Source organism: Protopterus annectens, chromosome 7.part0 (genome assembly GCF_019279795.1).
Source record: "Protopterus annectens isolate FY-2018-M chromosome 7.part0, PAN1.0, whole genome shotgun sequence".
NCBI classification, from domain to species: Eukaryota; Metazoa; Chordata; order Ceratodontiformes; family Protopteridae; genus Protopterus; species Protopterus annectens.
Genome location: NC_056739.1, coordinates 512,184,428 through 512,204,808, shown reverse-complemented (window position 1 = coordinate 512,204,808; position 20,381 = coordinate 512,184,428). Strand labels below are relative to the sequence as shown.

Below are 20,381 nucleotides of genomic sequence, written 5' to 3'. Positions count from 1 at the left end.
AAAGGTAGGCTGTTTTCTAACTGAAAGAGGGACAAGACTGATACATACAGCATAGTAAACTGGACACTGGTTCTACCATTATCCTTTGTGGCTTGTTCTCCAGATTGTACACCTTGGGGCATGGAAGTGGTGAGAAAAAGATGCAGAAAATTAGTGTGTCGATGCAGCTGAAATGCAAATGAATAACTTCCAAGAGAACCTGATACAGAATGGAAAAAGAGGAGGGAGGGAGAGAGAGAGAGATAATGTCCATTCTAGTAGCCATCAACATGCTTGAGGTAAAGCTTGGAAGTAACCGAGGGAGACATAAAGTTAACTGTCAAACCAGACTTGTACAAAAATAAAAACCGACTACTGAGCCAAGTGATGTGTCCCAAAAAGGGATGAACACAAGTCAGGTATGCAATCTGCTAGCTTTGCTTTGCCTTTCAGAGATGCACCTTGTTAACTTCTCAGATGAATTCAAAATGTTAAAATAAATGCATAAAAGCAATGGGTTTTTATATTTTGGGTCAGGCACCCGAGATATACTGGTACCCTGTGCCAAACTAGACTATTTGGGCCTGATAACTACATCCCAACTTCAGTTACTGGCTTGGGTATCTGTTGAAATTGATGAGGGGAAGATGGATGTATCTATCTGTATGAGGAGGAATGCCATCCAGTGGCACTGTCCCTCCAAGGATGCATGGTGATGCAAGGCTAGACTCTTGGCAGGCATTTGACCACCTGGTTGTGTAGGTGATGGCCGCTAGTATTGCTGCATGGGGAGGGCATGATGTCTCCTGTGGTGATGCAGGTCACTCGCTTCCCAGCCAGGGGAGGTTAATGCCTGCATCATATTCCCCTCATTGCTTGGGAACCAGTCAAGGCACAAAGTACCCTCAGAGTTATCTGAATCATGGCCTCCTATGATGGTTTTGCTCACATGCTTGGGGGTACCGAGTGGAGGAATAAATAGGATCTGGTCCAGCCGGAGATTACATGATAGTCATGAGCCTTGGGGATGAGCAGCACAAAGGCCATTGAATAGGATTTTCCATATTGCAAAACATTTTGGAAAAGCATTTCTTAGATCTGGAATGAGAAAAGGTGCCTTTTTAATAAATTAATCCACTTTAATGGTAGCTCTGTACACCCAGTTTTAGAACAATCAACAGGAAAGAATTCAGTAAAGATTCAAAAATTCTAATTAATAAAACCAATGAAATTTCTTATAAAGTTAAATCAGACCATTGCTATAGGTTCATATTTAGGTGCCAGCAAGTGTGCCCTCCAGGAGTGATTCAGGACTCTAGCTAAATTTTCCATTTGAGAGGCAATGTTCAAGAGTAAAGGTCCTAATATTGGGTTTTTTAGTATACCTAATGTTGTTTGCTGAGAAGCTGCCAGCTCATCTGCCTAGTTTACACAGTGTGTTTGGTGCCTGAAGTAACTTCTAAACCAATTGATTGTACTATTTGTGAGGTCATGTTCCTTCCTTAAGTAATAGTAAAGGATGTGAAATTGTTATCAAATGCTTTGAAAAAATATAAAGATACAGATACACCCATTTCACCTTGATGTTATCTTTCATGAATTTAGTTTCTGAAATTTAGTGATGCTATTTCATTGTTTTGATCTGACCTAAATTCATGGTGTGTTGTGGCATCTAATTTGTTTTAGGTAGATGAACACATATTCAAGTATTTTTGACATTGGGGACAAGATTGTTATAGGTCCATAGTTTGGTAGTTCTGTGTGTGTGTGTGTGTGTGTGTGTGTGTGTGTGTGTGTGTGTGTGTGTGTGTGTGTGTGTGTGTGTGTGTGTGTGTGTGTGAAAGCAAGTTATGGGTTTTTGAAATTCATAGGATATATATCTCATATCGTTCTTCTTTTCTTATTCACAGTAATGTACATCTCAGAAGAGGGCAAGTGTTTAAACCAGTATTCCATGGTATTATATTCTGGTACCTTTCTGAGAAATCACTATGTTTAAACAAGCTGTTAACCTACAGATTTGAAGTTCTTGTTTATATAATTTCTTGTATGTTGTATTGACTGTTAATCTTTTCAGGTATTTTTCTCCATTTAATTCTAAAATATAATATATTTCTCTGTTTAATTCTAGACTGTAATATATAGTCTGGAGCATTTCTCCCAGGCCTCCAGTAAAATAGGCTCTGTCCTAATCGGACTTTTCCAGTCAACAAATGTTAAGTAAATAAATAATTAGTTCTTAGATTTTTCTTAATGTGTTGATGTTATGCATTCATCCAGTTTTCATCTGTGTAGAATTCTCTAGATGAATATGGAGGGACAGCATGAATTCACTTTATCTCAAGGGGCTGTCTACTGTAACAGTTACGTATGTTTATCAGATTGTTAATGGGATTTTTAGGCTTAGAGTTTTACTCTAATTAAAATGAGCTAGCCTCTACCCTATAAATTACACTCAAAGTTTGTGGTAAGTAGAGAAAACATAAATTATAAGCCTTTACTCAGAAATATTGTCCTGTTCTCAATGTTTACATATACATTTTTATTTTCTTCATTTTTAGTAAATGATGGAGTGGCAAATGGAAATCTCAGCCATCACCTAGGGGAGTATTTTCATCAAAATGCACTTTCATCTACAGATGGCTTCAATGTCCCGCCACCACCAATGGAGCCACCACCGCCACCTCCCCAGATGCCGCCACCACCACCTCCGCCAATAGATCCTCCTTCACCACCAGGTTTTAGCCCTCCAAAACCTCCCTCAAAGGCAGCAATAAGTCATCAACCTGTGTTCTCGTATGGTCTTGCAGTACCACCAGTAAGCACACAACCTAATGTTCCTCCACCACCACCACCATCTGCAGCTCAAGGAAAATCAATATTAGGAACTTCTGTTTTTCCAAAATCAGGCTCTGGTTTGACTGTTGAGACACCTACATCTACCTGGAGACTACCAAATGGCCAACTTCCACCCCCTGATCAGTATGTTAATCCATCTAAGTTTAAGCCTCCCCCACCTCCTCCAAAGCCTTCATCCCAGCAAGTGCTTCCAAAAACTAATAAGGTTCCACCTCCAAAACCCATTAGATATTCATCAATGCAGAACCTGGATAAGCTAACCGAATCATCTTACCAAACTTCTAGGCACGATGCACAATCATTATATGAATTAGATCTTCAGCAGCCTCAAGAAAAATCTGCAATACTGTCGAGTTTTAATCCTAATAATGAAGCAAAACTTTTTGTGCCTTCAAAATCAGAAAAGAAAGCCATCTCAGATAGACAACTGAAAACAAAATCTATGATAATAATGGAAGATTTCGCTGTGGAAGGATGTAATGAAAATATACTGAATGCTGAGCACAATACAGAGAGTGCCATAATAAACAGTGGACCATCTGAAATAAGAAGTATAAAATCTGATAATTCAACACCGCAGAAACCTGTAAGAAAAAATGGGCCACAGTATCAGGCAGGATCTGAAGATGCTCTCAATCCATCCACTGATTCCTATTCAAGAAGTGCAAATGTGTGGGATGACAGAAACAAGGAACTGTTAGATGCATCAAAAAATATGAGCACCAGCAAACACACAAACAATCCTACAGTATCATTTACACAAACATTACCTTCCCAATCAGCAGATTATACACAGGTATTGCAGGTACAAGATGTAAGAGGATTATTAGTGAATGCAGATATGAAGGATGAAGATGATGATGAACCTATTGAACTGATTCATCCCTTAACTGGATCAAAACTTGACCCTAATTCACCAATGGGTTTGCTTTTGGCTGCAAAACACCGAGCTTTGAAAGCAGAAAACAACACATCGTACAACCATAGCACTCTTGATGCACACAGTGTTGGTAGGCCAGAGCCGTCATCTGTCAAATTTTACTACAATGACTCAAAACCCAATTCTATTACAATTATTCCCAAAGCCCAACAAAATGATAACTATTCTGTAGCTTCAGAGAGTCTGCCAGATTGGCCAGTGGGAAAAAATCCTGTTTATAACAATAAAATACCAGAGGTGAATAAGAATTTAAAACTTTCAGAACTTAGTAGTATTCCAGATACAACCACCATGGAATCCCACAGAAAACTGGAAGAGAGACAACCTTCTGCAAAAACAGAAAAAACAACTGCATCTCAGTTGGTTCAAAGCATTCTAGCTAAACATAATGGTCCAAGTTTAGCAAAGGACAATGAAACAAATGTGTCAACATATGCTTTCCCAATCCCACCACCTGCTCAATTTTCTGGTAGAGATGATGAGGGTGATGAGGAATTTTTGTTTGAACCAATTCCACCCCCACCAGAGTTTGCAGGTGATTTTTCTGGAAGCCATTCACCATCAAAAGATAAGAAGGAAGTTATTGCTGATACAGTTCTTTTAAGGAAATCTCCCATTTTTAATTATTCAGGCAGTAATCAAGATGAGCCACGTGACCCAAATTATTTAAAACCAAAGCATTTGGAACCAAAAGTGTACTCTGCTACCTCAAATCAAAGTAAAATCAGCAGTTACAGCTCACACATCATAAAACCATTAAACCCAAACACTTCTCAGTCATCTAGTAACAGTTCTGAAAAGTCATACTCAGTGACAGTAAACCCAAAGCCCACCACCCAGAATGTGTACTCCAGAGACCACGGTAAAGGGGTGATGTCTTCAAATTTTTCATCTTCTACATATAGTTATTCCTCTGGGCTTGAACAAAAGATCCAAAAGAACCAGAGTCTGGCCCAGATAAACAGCATGGACAATAAACCATCTTATCAGGACACACGTCTGGCATCTGCTTCAAAAATGATGGCATCAAAGGATGAAAATAAAAGTGCTCCAGCAAGCAGGGAGATTCAAAAGTAAGTAATGTTGTACTTTATGATGGCATGCATGAAAACTGGTTGAAGTGTTGTTTACTCACATTGAAATGGTACTCTTGGCACTCATAAGGAAAGAGTAATGTATGCTATTATTTTAGTGTAGGTGCTTCAAAGTCTCTCAACAACATATTTTTGTTTCATGGCAAGTCATTCATAATAAAGTACACTGTTTTATAAATTAGTTAGAAATTAAGCAGTAAAAGTACTTCATACTGCAATGCTGTGATGGGCTAAGCCTGTAACTGAGTCCACTTTTCCCAAAGATGGCTTTCTGACCTTTTACTTTATCATCAGTCGTAGCTTTATTCATTTTGGAAAACAGCATGTTGTGATAGCCATAAAGGTGCAGGCTTAACATTAGCAACGTAATCATTCTTCTTTCTTCTCTTTAATGATGCATTATAAAATCTGTTGTTATAAATATTGATGGCATTAAATCTAATACTTTCAAGCTTTTCTCCCCAGGCCTCCGCTGAAAAAGGGTACCTGTGCCCAGTTAGACTTTCCTGGAAAACAAGTAGCAATAAATAAATAAATAAGCAGTGTATTTTTTTTGTGGGGACATTAACATATTTTAGTGGAGGTGGGCATTCCAGGTGACCCTTATAAACCTAGACACCTGGAGTAGAGGAAAATTTAATGAGTATGAAATAAAATGTCTTTAAGTCTGAGCAGAGAGGAAGCAGGAGATGATTATCTTCATTTCATCTCCTGTCAGATAGAAAATGATCTCATCCCCATCTACAAGTAACACCTTGTTGCCTTTTGGTGATGTTTACAAATAACTCCCTGCTGTGTTTTAGTGGTTGCTATAAATATAATTCCTTAATGTCTTTTGGTAACTCCTGCAAGTAACTCCCAATTGCCATTTGGTCACCACCACGAATAAGCCCTACTGCTTTTAATGACACCTTTAGTATTCCTCAGATTATTTTCCTTTATATCTATATATATATATATATATATATATATATATATATATATATATATATATATATATTGTGTGTGTTTCACATAAAATCAGCCTCAGTGACTTTCTCATAGTTTTAAGTCTTCAACTCTTTCATACATGCTGTTTGCTATCTTGTCCCATTTGTTAATTTTACATTGCGTTTTGCAGTTGTCATCAAAACATTTTGGGTACACATTTTATGATATACCTTTCTGTGTCTTCATAGCTTGATTTACCAGAAGATACTGGTACGATACTCTTGGCATGAGGTAAAGAATAGCTCCATTGCTTTTATCTGTCATTACAAAGGCTTACAATTAATGTTAATGATGTCAATGGCTAGTTCAGATCCTTCTACCCTCGTAATTAATACCAGGATGATTACAGTCAATGAATAGTTAGAATCCTTTCATCCAGACCATCGTCCATGTTTGTCCAAGTGTTCTGTTTCCCTTACTGCATGAACCACTAGTCTTGCCCATGTCTTTTTTAGAGATCCATAAGCCTTTTTTGTTGTTTTGCTTCTAGTGTCTCCACTGATGCCTTATGGGGATCTGCTGTGTAAGATGTTCTCCTCCTCTTTCTGATTAATTTGTGTAATATAAACCTGGATGGACAATCTTTTGAACAGCTTTACAATATCATATGCCTCTCTGAAGATTGTTAACCCTCTCTTGTGTTGGGTTTCATACAGATGCTACTCTTTGGATGAGATTTTGTGTAGTGAATGCACACACACATTCCTTTTACATTTTAAGTAATGAATGCACACACATGCACCCCTTCATACATTTTAAGTAATGAATGCACAAGCATCCCAGGAATGCATACAGGCATGCCTTTAGCAGGTTCATGCTTCTTTACTACCTAAACTTGTACTTCATATTTTATCAGCTGAAGCTAAAGTGTACATAGGTTCATAGGTTCATAGGTTTATACTAGGCTATCTGCCCTAAGGCATTTCACCATGCACCCCCCACCCTGAACAATGGAGGCTGAGGAAGCACACCTATCAGTCAGAGAAAGTTAGCAGTACTATTATGTTAGTGCTGCTTTGAGCAAACTGTCAGACAAGTAATGATCATGTCTTGAGAGGCTGGTGCCATCTAGCAAGGACTCTGATGATAGAGGTTATCTCTGACTCTCTACTTTTTACAGCTGTCTTGTCAGCTGTATTACACAAAGTAAGAGGAAACTTAACGTGTGTGTTTACTGGGACGGTTGCTTTGTATGAGCAAAAACAAGGAAGTTATTCTAAAGTGTGTATTCTAAAGTGTGTCATAAACCAAATATTTGTTGGGCAAGCACTGATTTTAATCATTCTGAACTCTAAGCAGTGAGGATTATTTTTATTTTATTTATTTTATTCTATTTTATTTTATTTTATTTATATGTTTATTTTTATATAATGGGGGGACAGCATTATGCATCACAGCAGAACCTACGATTTGTAATCAGCAAAGGATACCATGTGGAATTGCTTGCATATTGCATCATTATAAGTATCCCATACTGAAACAAAATCTAAAAAAAACAGAGATAGTCACCAAGGAAAAGTAAGAAAAAGATCACAATAATGCAAACACATTTGTGTTCTGACCCGATTCTGATCCTGGAATTTGCAGTGACCTATAAGGTCACAGCACAGACTCTGGAAAACATACATCCTGCTTAGCACATGAGCAATAAATGCAAAAAAACTATTGATAGAATAATACAAGGCATCTATCCAGGAATCACTTTTTATTTTCTTCACATGAGGGCAGGTACTTTCTTTTTATTATCTGTTTTGTAAACCTTCCTTGCCTCATTTTCATCACATAGTCTACACAACAATATCTAATATAGGTCTATATCTTATCTATCTATCTATCATGTATAATGCCCTCCCTCTCTCTTTCTCTCTCTCTCTCTATATATATATATATATATATATATATATATATATATGTAGACAAATTTATATTTAATCTTTTTCTTATGGGTGAATGCTGTAGATTAAACATCTAGGATTTCATGGCTATATCTTATGAGACACACACAATTTATACTCAAACTGTATTTTTTTTTACTAACACAAGTTGTAGTGGCGCAAGAGGTAGCACACTCATCTTTGGAGCAAAGGTTTGTGGGTCCTGTTTCTCCACCAGATAGATCAATTATTGACACTGTACTGCAAAGTAAATGGTGCTGTACTCTCCTGACTGCGTTATTATCCTGATGAGATGTTAAGCCATCGTCCCATCTCTTTGAATTGGTAGTAGCTCAGAGGGATGTAAAAGATCCCATGGTACATTTCAAAAAGAGTAGGAGTCGTTTGTTTATTTACACCTTTTTACATTATGTTCATATTTATATTTTTAATATATACAAATTTACAAAGTTTTACAATTATTTAAGTAATTTTCATTTTTCTACACAGTCTATTATTCTTATATACTTCTTAATTTAACCCTGATTGTGATCTATTGTAATATTAATGGCAATGTCCATTTTCCATTAAACATAATTTCATTAACCTTCTCATCCCTTTATACCAATACTACATAAAAACATTTTTATCCAAATTCATTTTTTTTTGTTTGTATTCTTATAATGACCATATTCAGTCATGTCCACATTTATACTATCACTAATCTTAAATTTTTGAAAAAAAAAAAAAAAAAAGAGAGAGAATAAAATCTGTACATAATTTTATCCCACAAGTTTTTTTTTAACTCTCTTAACTTGTTTTGATTTTTTTCACCACAATCCAAACGCATTCTATCACTTCTATTTTTGTATGGCATATCAGCTTTTACTGGTAATTTTTTATTCCTAATCTTCATAAAAATCTTCACATTCAAATTTCTGACTACAGCATTTATTTCTTTCTTTAATTGCTTTAATCTTTTTCTCTGGTACATTTCCCCATAGATTAACACAATAATATTTTCTCAATATTTTTGTACCATATTTTTCTTATCAGTTTCTACTTCATCAGTCTTTATTTTCACACATTTTTATCCTTTGTTGATACTTGTTTCTTTGTTATGCCATTCTTTTATTCTTTTGCTTTGTTATACATTTTTTTATTCTTTTGTTTCCCAAAATTGTGTACTTACATTTAAATAATGTTACTAAACTCTCTTTTTTTTATTTAACCATTTCAGAATCTTATACAAATGCAATGATGCAACATACACTATTGGGTTTAACATCCCTAATCCTCCTCTTTCTGTGTTCATATGTAATATTCCCATTTTATCAGGATTTAATCTAGAACACCATATAAAAGAAGAACATTTTTCTTACAATGACTTCTTATTTGCTATCAGAATCAAAACATTTATGCTGTAGGATTTAATCTAGAACCCCATTACAATGACTTCTCATTTATTATTAGAATCACAACACTTATGCTGTTTTACCTATTAATACTGAATTAATCAGACTTGCTTTCTTTTTATAAGCTAATCTGTATGTTTGCCATAAAACACAAATATGTTTCAGTTCCTTAAAATTGTATCCCATTTATTTTTCTGTTACCTTTATCAAAATTTTATCCTAATACAGAGCTTTCTTTCATAGAAAATTATATATTTGCTATTTTTATTTTGCCTCCTACTCCTTGGCTTTTCTCTTTAATTAAAGTCTTGCCTATGTTCTTTCAATCAACTAAATATTATTTAACTTCTCTCATCCATTCTGTATTTTTAGTAATAATAATATTATTATCTACATATTTCATAACTGGAATGTCAACATCTGTATAAATTACATATTTTGAATTCTGCCACATCTTACAGTTAAACTCTCTGACTGTTGTACTCAACTAAAGCAAATAGAGTACTACTCATAGGACACCCTTGTATTATAATGTTACTCATATCTATTCTTTACTTAACCATTCACAAAGACTCTTACTTTATTAGTGTTATAGAATGCTATACACACTTGCTTAATTAATTGTAGATTTCCATTATTTCCCACAGCTGAAGCTCCATAGTATACAAAGTTTTCTTCAAATTCTCACTTTCTACCTCCAAACCCACCATAGATTTTCTCTCCTCCATATTGCTGCTTCCCTTAGGCCTCCTCTTTGCTTATGTAGGAGCCCTCCCTCTCTGTCTAGCAGCTCCAAATATTAGTTTTTTTTATTGCTGTATACATTGCATATTATTTACATATTTACATTAAATACATCTATTTACACATCTACATACATTATAAACTTCAATTTAAGCATTCCCTCCCCACTCTTTCATCCACAACCAAAATATTATTTTCTCCAAAATCTTTGTCGAAGTCCATTTTCCATTATATTTAATTTTGTTTAGTCTCATATATATATATATATATATATATATATATATATATATATATATATATATATATATATATATATACATTTCATTTGGTTCCATATAGTCCATGAAATGTAAAATATTATTCTGTCCATTTTGTTCACTTCTTCCTGTTTTTGTCCACCATAACAACCAAATTCTATCATACTCATATTTATTTGCACAAATATTAACAAACATTTCACCCTATTATGTCTACATATTTATTTCCACAAATTATTAACTCTTTCAAATTTGAAAAACACATGCTCAGTAGTTTCAAACGATCCACATTTATTACATATTCATTCATGTTTTTTGTATGGCATATTTGCCTTAACTGGCAATTTTCTATTAGCCAATCTCCATAAAAAATAATTACATTCTTTAATCTTTTTATAGTTATTATATCGCATCTTTATGGCTTTTTTTCTTTTCTATTTCTAAATCTTTCCATGGATCGATGCAATAAAATGTTTTCATAATACTTAAGTACCATTCCTTTCCAGCTTTCTCACATATATTCTTTTTTTATTTTCCATAACACAATATTGTTTTGATACTCTTTCATTTCATTCACAATGTTTTTGCTTCTTTTTCTAACTTCCATTCCTTTCCACATTTCTTTGTGGTTATAATATAGTATCATTTCTATCAAGTTTTTATTTTTCTTTATAATTCATTTTTAATATCTTATATAAAATTAAAGATGTATTTGCATGTACTATTGGGTTTATTTATCCCAAGCCTCCTTTTCCATCAAACTTTAAATCACAAAATTTGAAAACATTGAACGTCCACATAAGTGATTTTGGGAAAGAAATCACTTGGCCATCCTCATCAGTTTGCCGTTTTCCCCGCTGTAGTGTGATCTCTGAGTTGGTATATTTAGTTAGGGGTGCGTGCGGGCACAGCCCCCCACATTGGGGGTAGGGGATGATGCCCCCCACTTTGTAGTGTTTGCGGTTATTTGTCGGTGTTTGTAGAGCAAGCGGAAATTGCTTATGTGGAGGATAGATATTTTAAAAGTTCACAGTTTTAGCATCAATGAAGAGGCATTCAATGGAATGCCTCTTTCAGGAAATAATATAACCTTCATATGTAGAATCCCTCTCTTGACTGGATTCAGTCTGGAGCCCCATATAAAAGAAAATATAATCATCATTAGTTCCTTTTCATACTTAACAGGAATCATATAAATGTTAGCAACATAAGCAATTTTTTTATTACCATGGTGTTCAACAAGTGTGCTTTTTTATATAAAAATCTATATGATTTCCAAAAATTAGTCATATCCTTTACTTCTCTCATATTCATATGATTTTTCCATAATCCATAATTCCAGAAGTTCTTTTTTCTCTTCTAAATCTAATTCCTTTTCATTAGTTCTCTTTATTCCTTTTCCTATTCTTATATAGTATTCATTTTCATGTACTTTAACCCATATAGCCACATAATCTGAAAATCCAGCATACTGAACTCATTTTTATAACTTTTAAACTATCCGATATTAAAAATAATCAATTTCTCTTCTAATTTCATTCTTTTTGTAGGTCCAGTGGCTATTCCCCCACATGTTTAACTTTCCACTTCTCATAATTTCTTTAACCATTTTAACAACACAATTGCTCTTATTTTTCTTAAATTCCAATTAAAAATCACCCACCACCATAATGTCCATATTTACACAAATATATTAAAAAATATTTTTAAACATCTTTTCTCTCTCTCTTTTGTTACATATGCATATAAAGCTATGAATTCTATACACATATTTTTTCCATCTCAAGTCTATTACCGTAATTCATCCTAGTTCCACTATGGTTACATCTAATAATTTAATATTTTCTTGACATAATATACATATACACTAGCATTCCCCATGTTCCAAACTACTACACCATTCCAAAGTTTTTCAGTTTGTGTTTTTCTTCCTCGTTAATAATGTGATATCTTCTAAAACAATAATATCTGCATCTACTGCAGCACACTATTGTAATATATCTAATCTTCTGTTAATATTTTTCATACTGTTCACATTTAAAGCTAATATTTTCAGTTTTTAAGAACATTTAGTATATTAAAATGTTTACCACTTTCTGTTCTTATTTTCTCTAAGCATTGCATTTTTGAATTTTCATTTAATTTAACTCTTTTCCCTATTGAATTATTTTTATTTCTTACTGTGCGCCAAACAGCTTCTTCCTCACTTGTCTCCTATGTTTCATTTTTCTTGTTAATTTTTTTTTAACTTCAATTATAAGTTATTTATCAGTCTCCTCTTTTTATACATTTTCTTGCATAACACATTTTTTGTCTTTCTCCTGTATAATTTCATTTTCTTTCACATTCATTTCACATTCTAGCCATGAATGACCAGTATTGGCATATGTTCTACAGTTTATATCACATGTTTTGCATTATGCCCTGTTTTACCACATAAATAACATCTCTTTTTATCACATTCATTGATTAATCATTGATTAAATGATCGTTTTTTTCCACAAAAATAACGTCTTTGGTTGACCCCCTCTATTTCACAAAACCCCTATTATCATAAATATTAATAACACTAGGTACATGCATAACATTATCATTTTCCATTTTCAATATTACCCCACATTCCCATCCCTCAGTCCATAGTCCTCTTTCATCATATGTTTTTGTAGTGTCCATGACTTCTTTACAAATAGTTACAAATGTTCTTTCAGTTCCTTTGCGTCAACTTCACTTCTAAACTGGATCATGATTCTTTTTTTTGTCTGTAAAAAAGCTTGCACCACATATTCTGATCATGGATAAATATTTTCTTTTGTTCATATGCACCCAAAAAATTTCCATGGCCAGACCAGTCTCAAGTATCAAGTCACAAAAAGTCTCTTTATTAATTAAAATAAATTAAATGCTCTTACCTCTTTTGCTTTGACACACAAAGTTGCTATGACAGAGTCCCAAACCTTATACCAGTCCAGACATTCTCCTTTTTTACTGCTCACATACTGTATAGTTCTTTTTTGTTTCTTTTATTTCTTCTTTGCGCCTTCTTCAACAGTTGGTCCATAAGTTTTTGTCTGTGGAACTTTTTCTGGCATATTTTCTTCTACTCCTTTTCCTCCTCCTATTTTTTTTCCATGATGTTGCTGCATGAAACTGCTGCTCCACTTTCTGGCTCACTTTGGCTTACCATTTCTTCCCAATAATCATTATCCCACGACTCCTCCCCCCGATTGGAGGGTTGTAATTATGCATTTTTCAGAGGTAACTGTCTCTCCTTCAAACAATCACCTCTGAATGTTTTCCTCTGAATCCATCTCGGTTACAGGTACAATCTCCTTTTCCTCCAGTGTCACTGTATTTTCTGCACCCATATCATCAGAAAAGAACTTCTGGTAATGCTACCATTTCAACTACATTTTCAGCAACTTTCACTCCATTTTCAGTAAAAGCTGAATCGGCCATGTTTCCTCCCTGTTTCTCCTGACTGCCTCCACACCTTGGCAGGAAACAGGAAGTCAGGATGTGTAACACACAAAGCCTTCCCCCGACTACCAAGAGTAGTGGAAGTTCCCTAATGCCCTGGGCAAATTTCCCATTGTAGTATAAATACCACTTCTGGTATTCTATGATAAGAGGGCACTCTGGTCAACATAGAATGATAAAAAAAAAAAAATATATATATATATATATATATATATATATATATATATATATATATATATATACATTACTTGAGGTATTTATTGAGTGTAGCTTCTTTAATATTGACCCCACCCAAGAAGAAAAAAAGTGAACATGTCATGATTTGATTATGGCATTTTGGATGTTGATCCTGATACAAATATTTGTGCTGCAAGCTTTGACGTATCTGTTGTTTATAGATAAACCTTTCCATTAACTGTTGTAAATGCAACTGCAGATAACTGGTAATATTGTTGTGGCTTTCACATTTATTTATGCCTGGCATTTCAGTTGCAAATTTATATTCAAAGTCTTGGGATATCTTTGAATTTTTCCCACTTTCTGACTTCATATCTAAAAACATTCAACTAAAATAACATTGCTTGGACAGAACTGGATACAATTACACTACTGTGCATTTTGCATACTTAAACTAATTTTTTTAAATTAATTTATTCAGCTTCAGCTACTGTGAAATAACTGAACAGAGGTGATCCCCTATCCTCCACTGTCTTACCACCACCTGTGTGACCTTGCTAGTCTTCTGTCAGGTGTATTATGGGTAGAAGGAATGCCAGCTGGGATTCAGGGTATGATTATATGCAAAAGGTAAGGTATACTGTGCCCACTAATCTGCCTAGTGCAGTACTGTAAGGCCATAACAAAGTGGGGAAATAAAAGAAACAGAAATAAAATGTAACGGGGGGGGGGGTGAATGACCACTGAGTGAATGCAGTACATCTTCATTTACGATAATCCCTGCTTCAGACTTTTTATGTAGATGCAAGGCCAACAGTTATCACCAAATTGTGTAATCTGTAAAAAAACAACTGCAGATCACTGGATTAGCTAGGAAATGATACAAGACAAATGCAGATACTCTGAGTTAGTAAAGTCTGGAACAATTTAAACTCAAGGTAGGTAAACATTAAAAGTGGACAGGTTGTCTTTCCATCATGAGATGAACAAATAGGTAACAGCTGAGGAAATATTTAAAATATCAAAATGTTTTTCATAATTAGATTAAGTGTAAATTTTCTAAAGTCATATAACATCTGGAAATGCAGACATGGGAGATTTATGACAAAGATGTAGAGAATATATTTTGTTCTTTTGCACTCATTTTGCAAATGGATGTCATAACTAGAACGGTATTAATTTTTTTAAGATGGTACTTTTGACAGTTTTATATTAAAAGTGCAATGTGGCACTACCACTCCTTATGGTAACATAACTTATTTTTTTTGTTTTGTTTCATTTCTCAGACCTCAGCAAAATAAGAACCAGCAAACCTTTGGGAGAACATTTGTAATACGCCCTGGAACAAAACAACCTATGACAGTCTTAGATCCTGAAGGACAGCTGTAACTTTCTTTAGTATTGCTTGCCATGAGCAAAATAGCACTTTCTTCTTTATGCATCAACATGTATGTGCACTGTGCAGTATCGTAAGATGTTCTCAACTCTTACATACCAGTTATGAAGCACTTAACATGCCTCCACTGTAATTTACTTAAAACAGAACTTGTGAACTAATGAAGATCAATCCTCATTGATTTTTGTTAACTGGAAACAGTGACTTTGGGAATTCTGCATATACTGATGTGTCCCTGTTTCAACAACGCACATTCCAAAAGTCTGTAATGTCTGTTCAGTCCTATACATAGTTGTGAATTTTTTTAAATATTTTTTCTTCCTTTATTTAACTGGCCCTCTGTTACATGTCTTGAGACATTTTATTGAACTTCTTTGCCATATTCCACACTGGCTGTTCAAATAGAAAAGCAATCTGTACCTTGTTTAGAGACAGTGAATGTTTTGTGTTTGTGGTTCAAAAACCATACAGCAGAAACATAATGAAAGTGAATGTTTATCTCTGTTACTTCAGTAATATATCAATTAATTTCTGTGCAGTATGAGACTTAGTTTCTTAAAATAAAGGCTGTGGTATAATGATTTAAAACTCATCTTTGAGTTGCGAAGCTCAAAGCTTGAAAGAACTCAGCACTGAGGATGCAGCCTTACTTTAAGCTGTGTGTCATCTTTTGATAAAGCCAGCAACTGAAACAGATATACATATATTTCTCTGGAAATAAGATTCCTTCCAGTAGGACTGTTCTTTGACAATATCCTGTTAAAAAGTCTCTATATATTTTATATTGTTTCTGCAGCAAAAGAGCAGAAACAAGGCTGTAAAAGTAACCTGTACAGTAGAAAGATAACTTTGCTTCAAGTCTGTAAATAATGTTTTAAAATCTTAATGATGTATTTGTAAACTAATTGTATATTAATCTAAATAAAAGTGTTGACATTAGAGTCAGTGTGTTAAGGTATAGAAAGCTAAGCAATATGGCATTTTATATACATGGCTATAGTGTTGTATATTCAGTACAATTTCTGCAGTTTAGTTTTGTGAAATAGTCACATTGCAGCATTATAAATTAATAACATATTTCTATAACATTTTATTGTTTCAACTATCACTTAGCCAAGCAGAGTATATCAGTTCTTTTGTGCTTCTTAACTGACCGTGGAAGAATATTTGGTTGTTTTAGTAAGAAATTCATAATCAGAAAAAAAAGAAATTGTCTGTGTTTATTACAGCTGAAAGAAGAATCTCTGAGCTCTTATTTTTTAAAAATGCAAACACTGTGTCTCATAGGGAAATGGGAAATGATAAACCAGTTTAACAAATCATGTTTCATGTCCCCAAGGTAGTTACAAGTTAGCATATAAGCAGGCCATACCTGCCTGTTTTCTTTACTCACCTACAAAACAAAGGGGTCTGATGTTTTCACCAACTAGATGTGGAAAGGCAACTGAAATAGTCCATTTCTTGGAGCAGGGATTACAGTCAATCACACCTACTTCATGCCTGGCAAACAAAGGGAAACCACTCTCCACACAAGCTTTATCAAGTGGCTATCAGGCAGCCTTATATGTTGTTATGTGGAAAGTGACAAAAACTTGGAATCACTTGTGAGGGCTGACATCACCAGGACAACATCCACTCCAGCAGTTTTCTTTAGAATGTATATTAGCTCTGAGTATTTCCATGGGTAAGGAATAGTATTGCAGCAGACCCCTCTGATGAACACTGTACAGCTGAAAATTAAACAATATCATAAGCGCTTTCGGGTAAATCCCTTCATCAGATGATGATCATCTGATGAAGGGATTTACCCGAAAGCGCTTATGATATTGTTTTCTTTCTTGTTTTAATAAAATGAAGTTGTTTCATCTACAGTGTGGTAGTATCTGCCTTATACTTTGGTTTATTCAACTTGGACTTTTGGCAGTACTTTTAGTGGAGGAGCCCATTATTTGTTTTTTTCATCTGCTCTCCCTTTCAGCTGTGCATCATCTGGGCTTGGAGAGAAGTCCAACCCCATGCTGGGGATGTCTGAAAGTTCTAGAAGACAGATCAGAAAGTCAGCAGCCAAACATCCACCAGAGACTTCATCTATGGGTAAGAAATGACACTGCATCAGTGATTCCACTCGAACATCTGACTGTTACGGAGAATATGTTCACACAAGTATACTTTTCTGATATCCTCAATGTGCCATCCTGAATACATGGTCTTCTTTTGTGATTGATGTGTAATCATAAGAGACTGTGATCAACCTCTTCAAAATGGTATTTTGGCATGAGGACAGGCAGTTTGCATCTAAATGAGGGGTGTACCTCCCACACCTCTAATACATATATCTTTACCAAGTCCAAGATCACCTTATCTCAGAGAAAGAAAAAACCTCCAGGATACAGCTATCTTTATAGCAAAGTACAAAATTTGGTATCAGCACAATAGTGATCGCACAATCGCACATAACAGTCTGTGCACCAATGTGTCAAATACAAACCCTGACACCTCCTCATGTTCCACATTGTTAATTTGTGTTTTTTTATAATAAATATAGAATTTGTGTGTATGTATGTATGTAAATATATAAAATAAGGGAGAGTTTCCTGAAAGTGATTACTTTCAGGTTCTAAATGTTAAGCAGATCTCTTTAAGTAACAAGATGTCAAATGCAAACATAGATAATTAAACATGGGATGTTTTTCCTGATCATAGAAAAATCTGCCTCACTTAACTGTTTAAAACCAAAAAAGTAAATAAGAGTGCCACCATTTTTTCATGGAAGCAAATGATGTCCTTCAATATCACTGTTGCAGTATTCATTACACTAAGGATCCCCTGCCCAGGGGTAGCATGATGTCCAGCCAGTATACCAAAGCCTTAGGTTGTAATAGGGTCATGGCATAGGGCATAAAGGAATGTATGGCCATGCCTTCCTCCAAACTTCTTTGCTGCCAGTCTGAACGCCATTTTCGATTGTTTGTCTGAATACTCCATCTACTGGTTACCCGGCCATTTCAGATAAGTGCCCAACTGGGGTTTTTCCTTCTTATCTTGCCTTTTACTTTTTGTTGTAAGGTTACATGTCATCAAGAAAGGGAAAATGCTGGTTTGGGAGACAGATTCCCCATAAGGACCATTGCAAGCAGTGTTTCTCATGACCATATGTCATGCCCTATTTGTGAGGCACCTGTTCCTAAAACTCTTTGTAGTCATCTCTCCTCTTTATCTACCTGGAAATCCAACATCTTAAATTGTTGATGCAGGTTATAATGGCAGAATTGTCCTGGCACAAGGATTAGCCATTTGCTAAGAAGAAGGCCAAAAAGGTTAGGGTAGATTCTACTGCTGTATCTCCTCTAACAGGCATCTCTCTCGAGGCTGGTGAAAGCCTGGAGGATCAGCTAGTTTGTCCTTTGGATTCCTCTGCCAAGACTGCTTTAGAGGTTGGCATAGATCCAGCTTCAAGTCTGTATAAGATATTCAAACTTTGAAAAGTTTGACTTGTCCTATGGTCGGCACCATATGATCGAACTTTTAAAGTTCGAAAGTCTAATAAAAAAAAAAAAAACTACACACATAACCTACCTGAATGTTTTAAGCAGGGGGGGCAAGCACCCCTACACCCCCATGTGGGTGGGGGCTGCACCCCCCAACCCCCCAGTCTTTAAATATACCAACTCTGAGATCACACTACAGTGCAGAAAAGGGAAATCTTCCCATTTCCTGCTGTATGAAGACTTCGTTAAAACATTCAAACTTTCAAAAATTCGATGTGGTGTTGACCATATGACAGTCAAATTTCTGAAAGTTGGATCATCTAATATAGACCCTCCAGCTTCTCACATGTCCTCAGAGAGTCTGCAGACTTATGTTTCGGATGTTCAGTGGGAACTTCAGCTGATAATATCCAAGGGAATGAGGAGTGTTCCACAGATTCTTGTTAGGGAGGAGATTCCTACTATGTTGACTGCCAGCAGGGGTCCGAATCTCCTAAGATGTTAAGGCAGATGTCCCTTTAAAGAAGCAGCAGAAGACAAGGCATATTTGTCCTGCTCCTTAAGGACCCTCAGCATGAATGGCAGGATGTTACACAGTGGATTATTCAATGATCCTCAATGCTTTGAAGCCCCCTCAGGGAGCCACTGCTTCTGGCACTCTTTGGTCCTCTACTCCTCTTAAGAAGCCCAGGGAACAGGACTCTTTTGATGCAAACTTATACTCTGATGAAGAATCTTTGGCCTGTTCCTCACAGATTCCAACTCCTTTGGGGTTATGGTTCTGAGGAGGAATCTATTCATCCCAGACTCTCCTTTTGAGGAGATTTCCTTTGGGGATACAGTCTCTTGTATGATGGAATTTTTTTAAGTGGAACTACACCCAGGTTTCTGATATTCAGAAAAGGTATTATGAGCTCCTCCAAATAGAGTCTCTGCAGCCCTCTGCTGTTCCTCCTATTCTTACTGCTTCGTTGGGCACATTTTCAGCAGCTTCTCAGGCTCTTGATTCCAAGCCCCCTACTCCTAAAAAGCTGGCTACAGATCCCCCACCATGCCCCAGGATTCCCACTCATCTTTTCTTGATGTACTGGAAAATATTAGGGTTCAACCAAACATCCTAATAATGGGCGACTTCAAATACTCCACCATTAACTAGGAAAACTACTCGTGTGCCAACCCCTTAGCTCAACGCTTTCTGGAATTCATAAACTCCAATGCCCTGGATCAACTTATCCACACCCCCACCAGGGGGCAACAGTATCCTAGACCTAGTCATTACCAACATGAGTTCCACACCTGAAGTCAACTCCTTGTTGGTCCGATCCAACCATAAGCTTAATCACCCTTGATATCCACATCCCAACCCCAGCCCCCATTAAGGAAACCACAACTGGCTCACTGACAGAACTCACACTGTAAAAGTTGCAGACTCCAAGTCTGACCTCAAAGCAGTGACAAGTGGAGTACCACAGGGTTCCGTCCTGGGACCTCTTCTGTTTGGTATCTACTTCTCTGAAGTACAGGCTAACACAGAAAGCCTTTAGCTAACGAAGTTTGCAGATGGCTGCAAACTAGGAGCTATAGTCAAGTTCCCAAATGATGTGGACAGATACCTGGTGTCAGAGCCATGGCCTCAAGCTCAATGCCAAAACGTGCAGTGTCATCCCCTTTGGTAAAAACTCTGTACCCAT

The 20,381-nt window shown here is 35.7% G+C and overlaps 1 protein-coding gene across 2 annotated transcripts in view; it reads left to right on the top strand.

Moving 5' to 3' along the window:
• Window positions 1-16,141, top strand: part of LOC122806576 (uncharacterized protein C6orf132-like) — a 565,156-nt gene extending 549,015 nt beyond the window's left edge. For both annotated transcript variants that reach the window (XM_044077114.1, XM_044077113.1), the window contains exons 4-5: window positions 2,541-4,851; window positions 15,093-16,141. In XM_044077114.1, the coding sequence (XP_043933049.1) occupies window positions 2,541-4,851; window positions 15,093-15,195 (2,414 nt within the window). In that variant the 3' untranslated portion in view covers window positions 15,196-16,141. The remainder of the gene's footprint in view (window positions 1-2,540; window positions 4,852-15,092) is intronic.
• The last annotated feature ends 4,240 nt before the right edge of the window (window positions 16,142-20,381 follow it).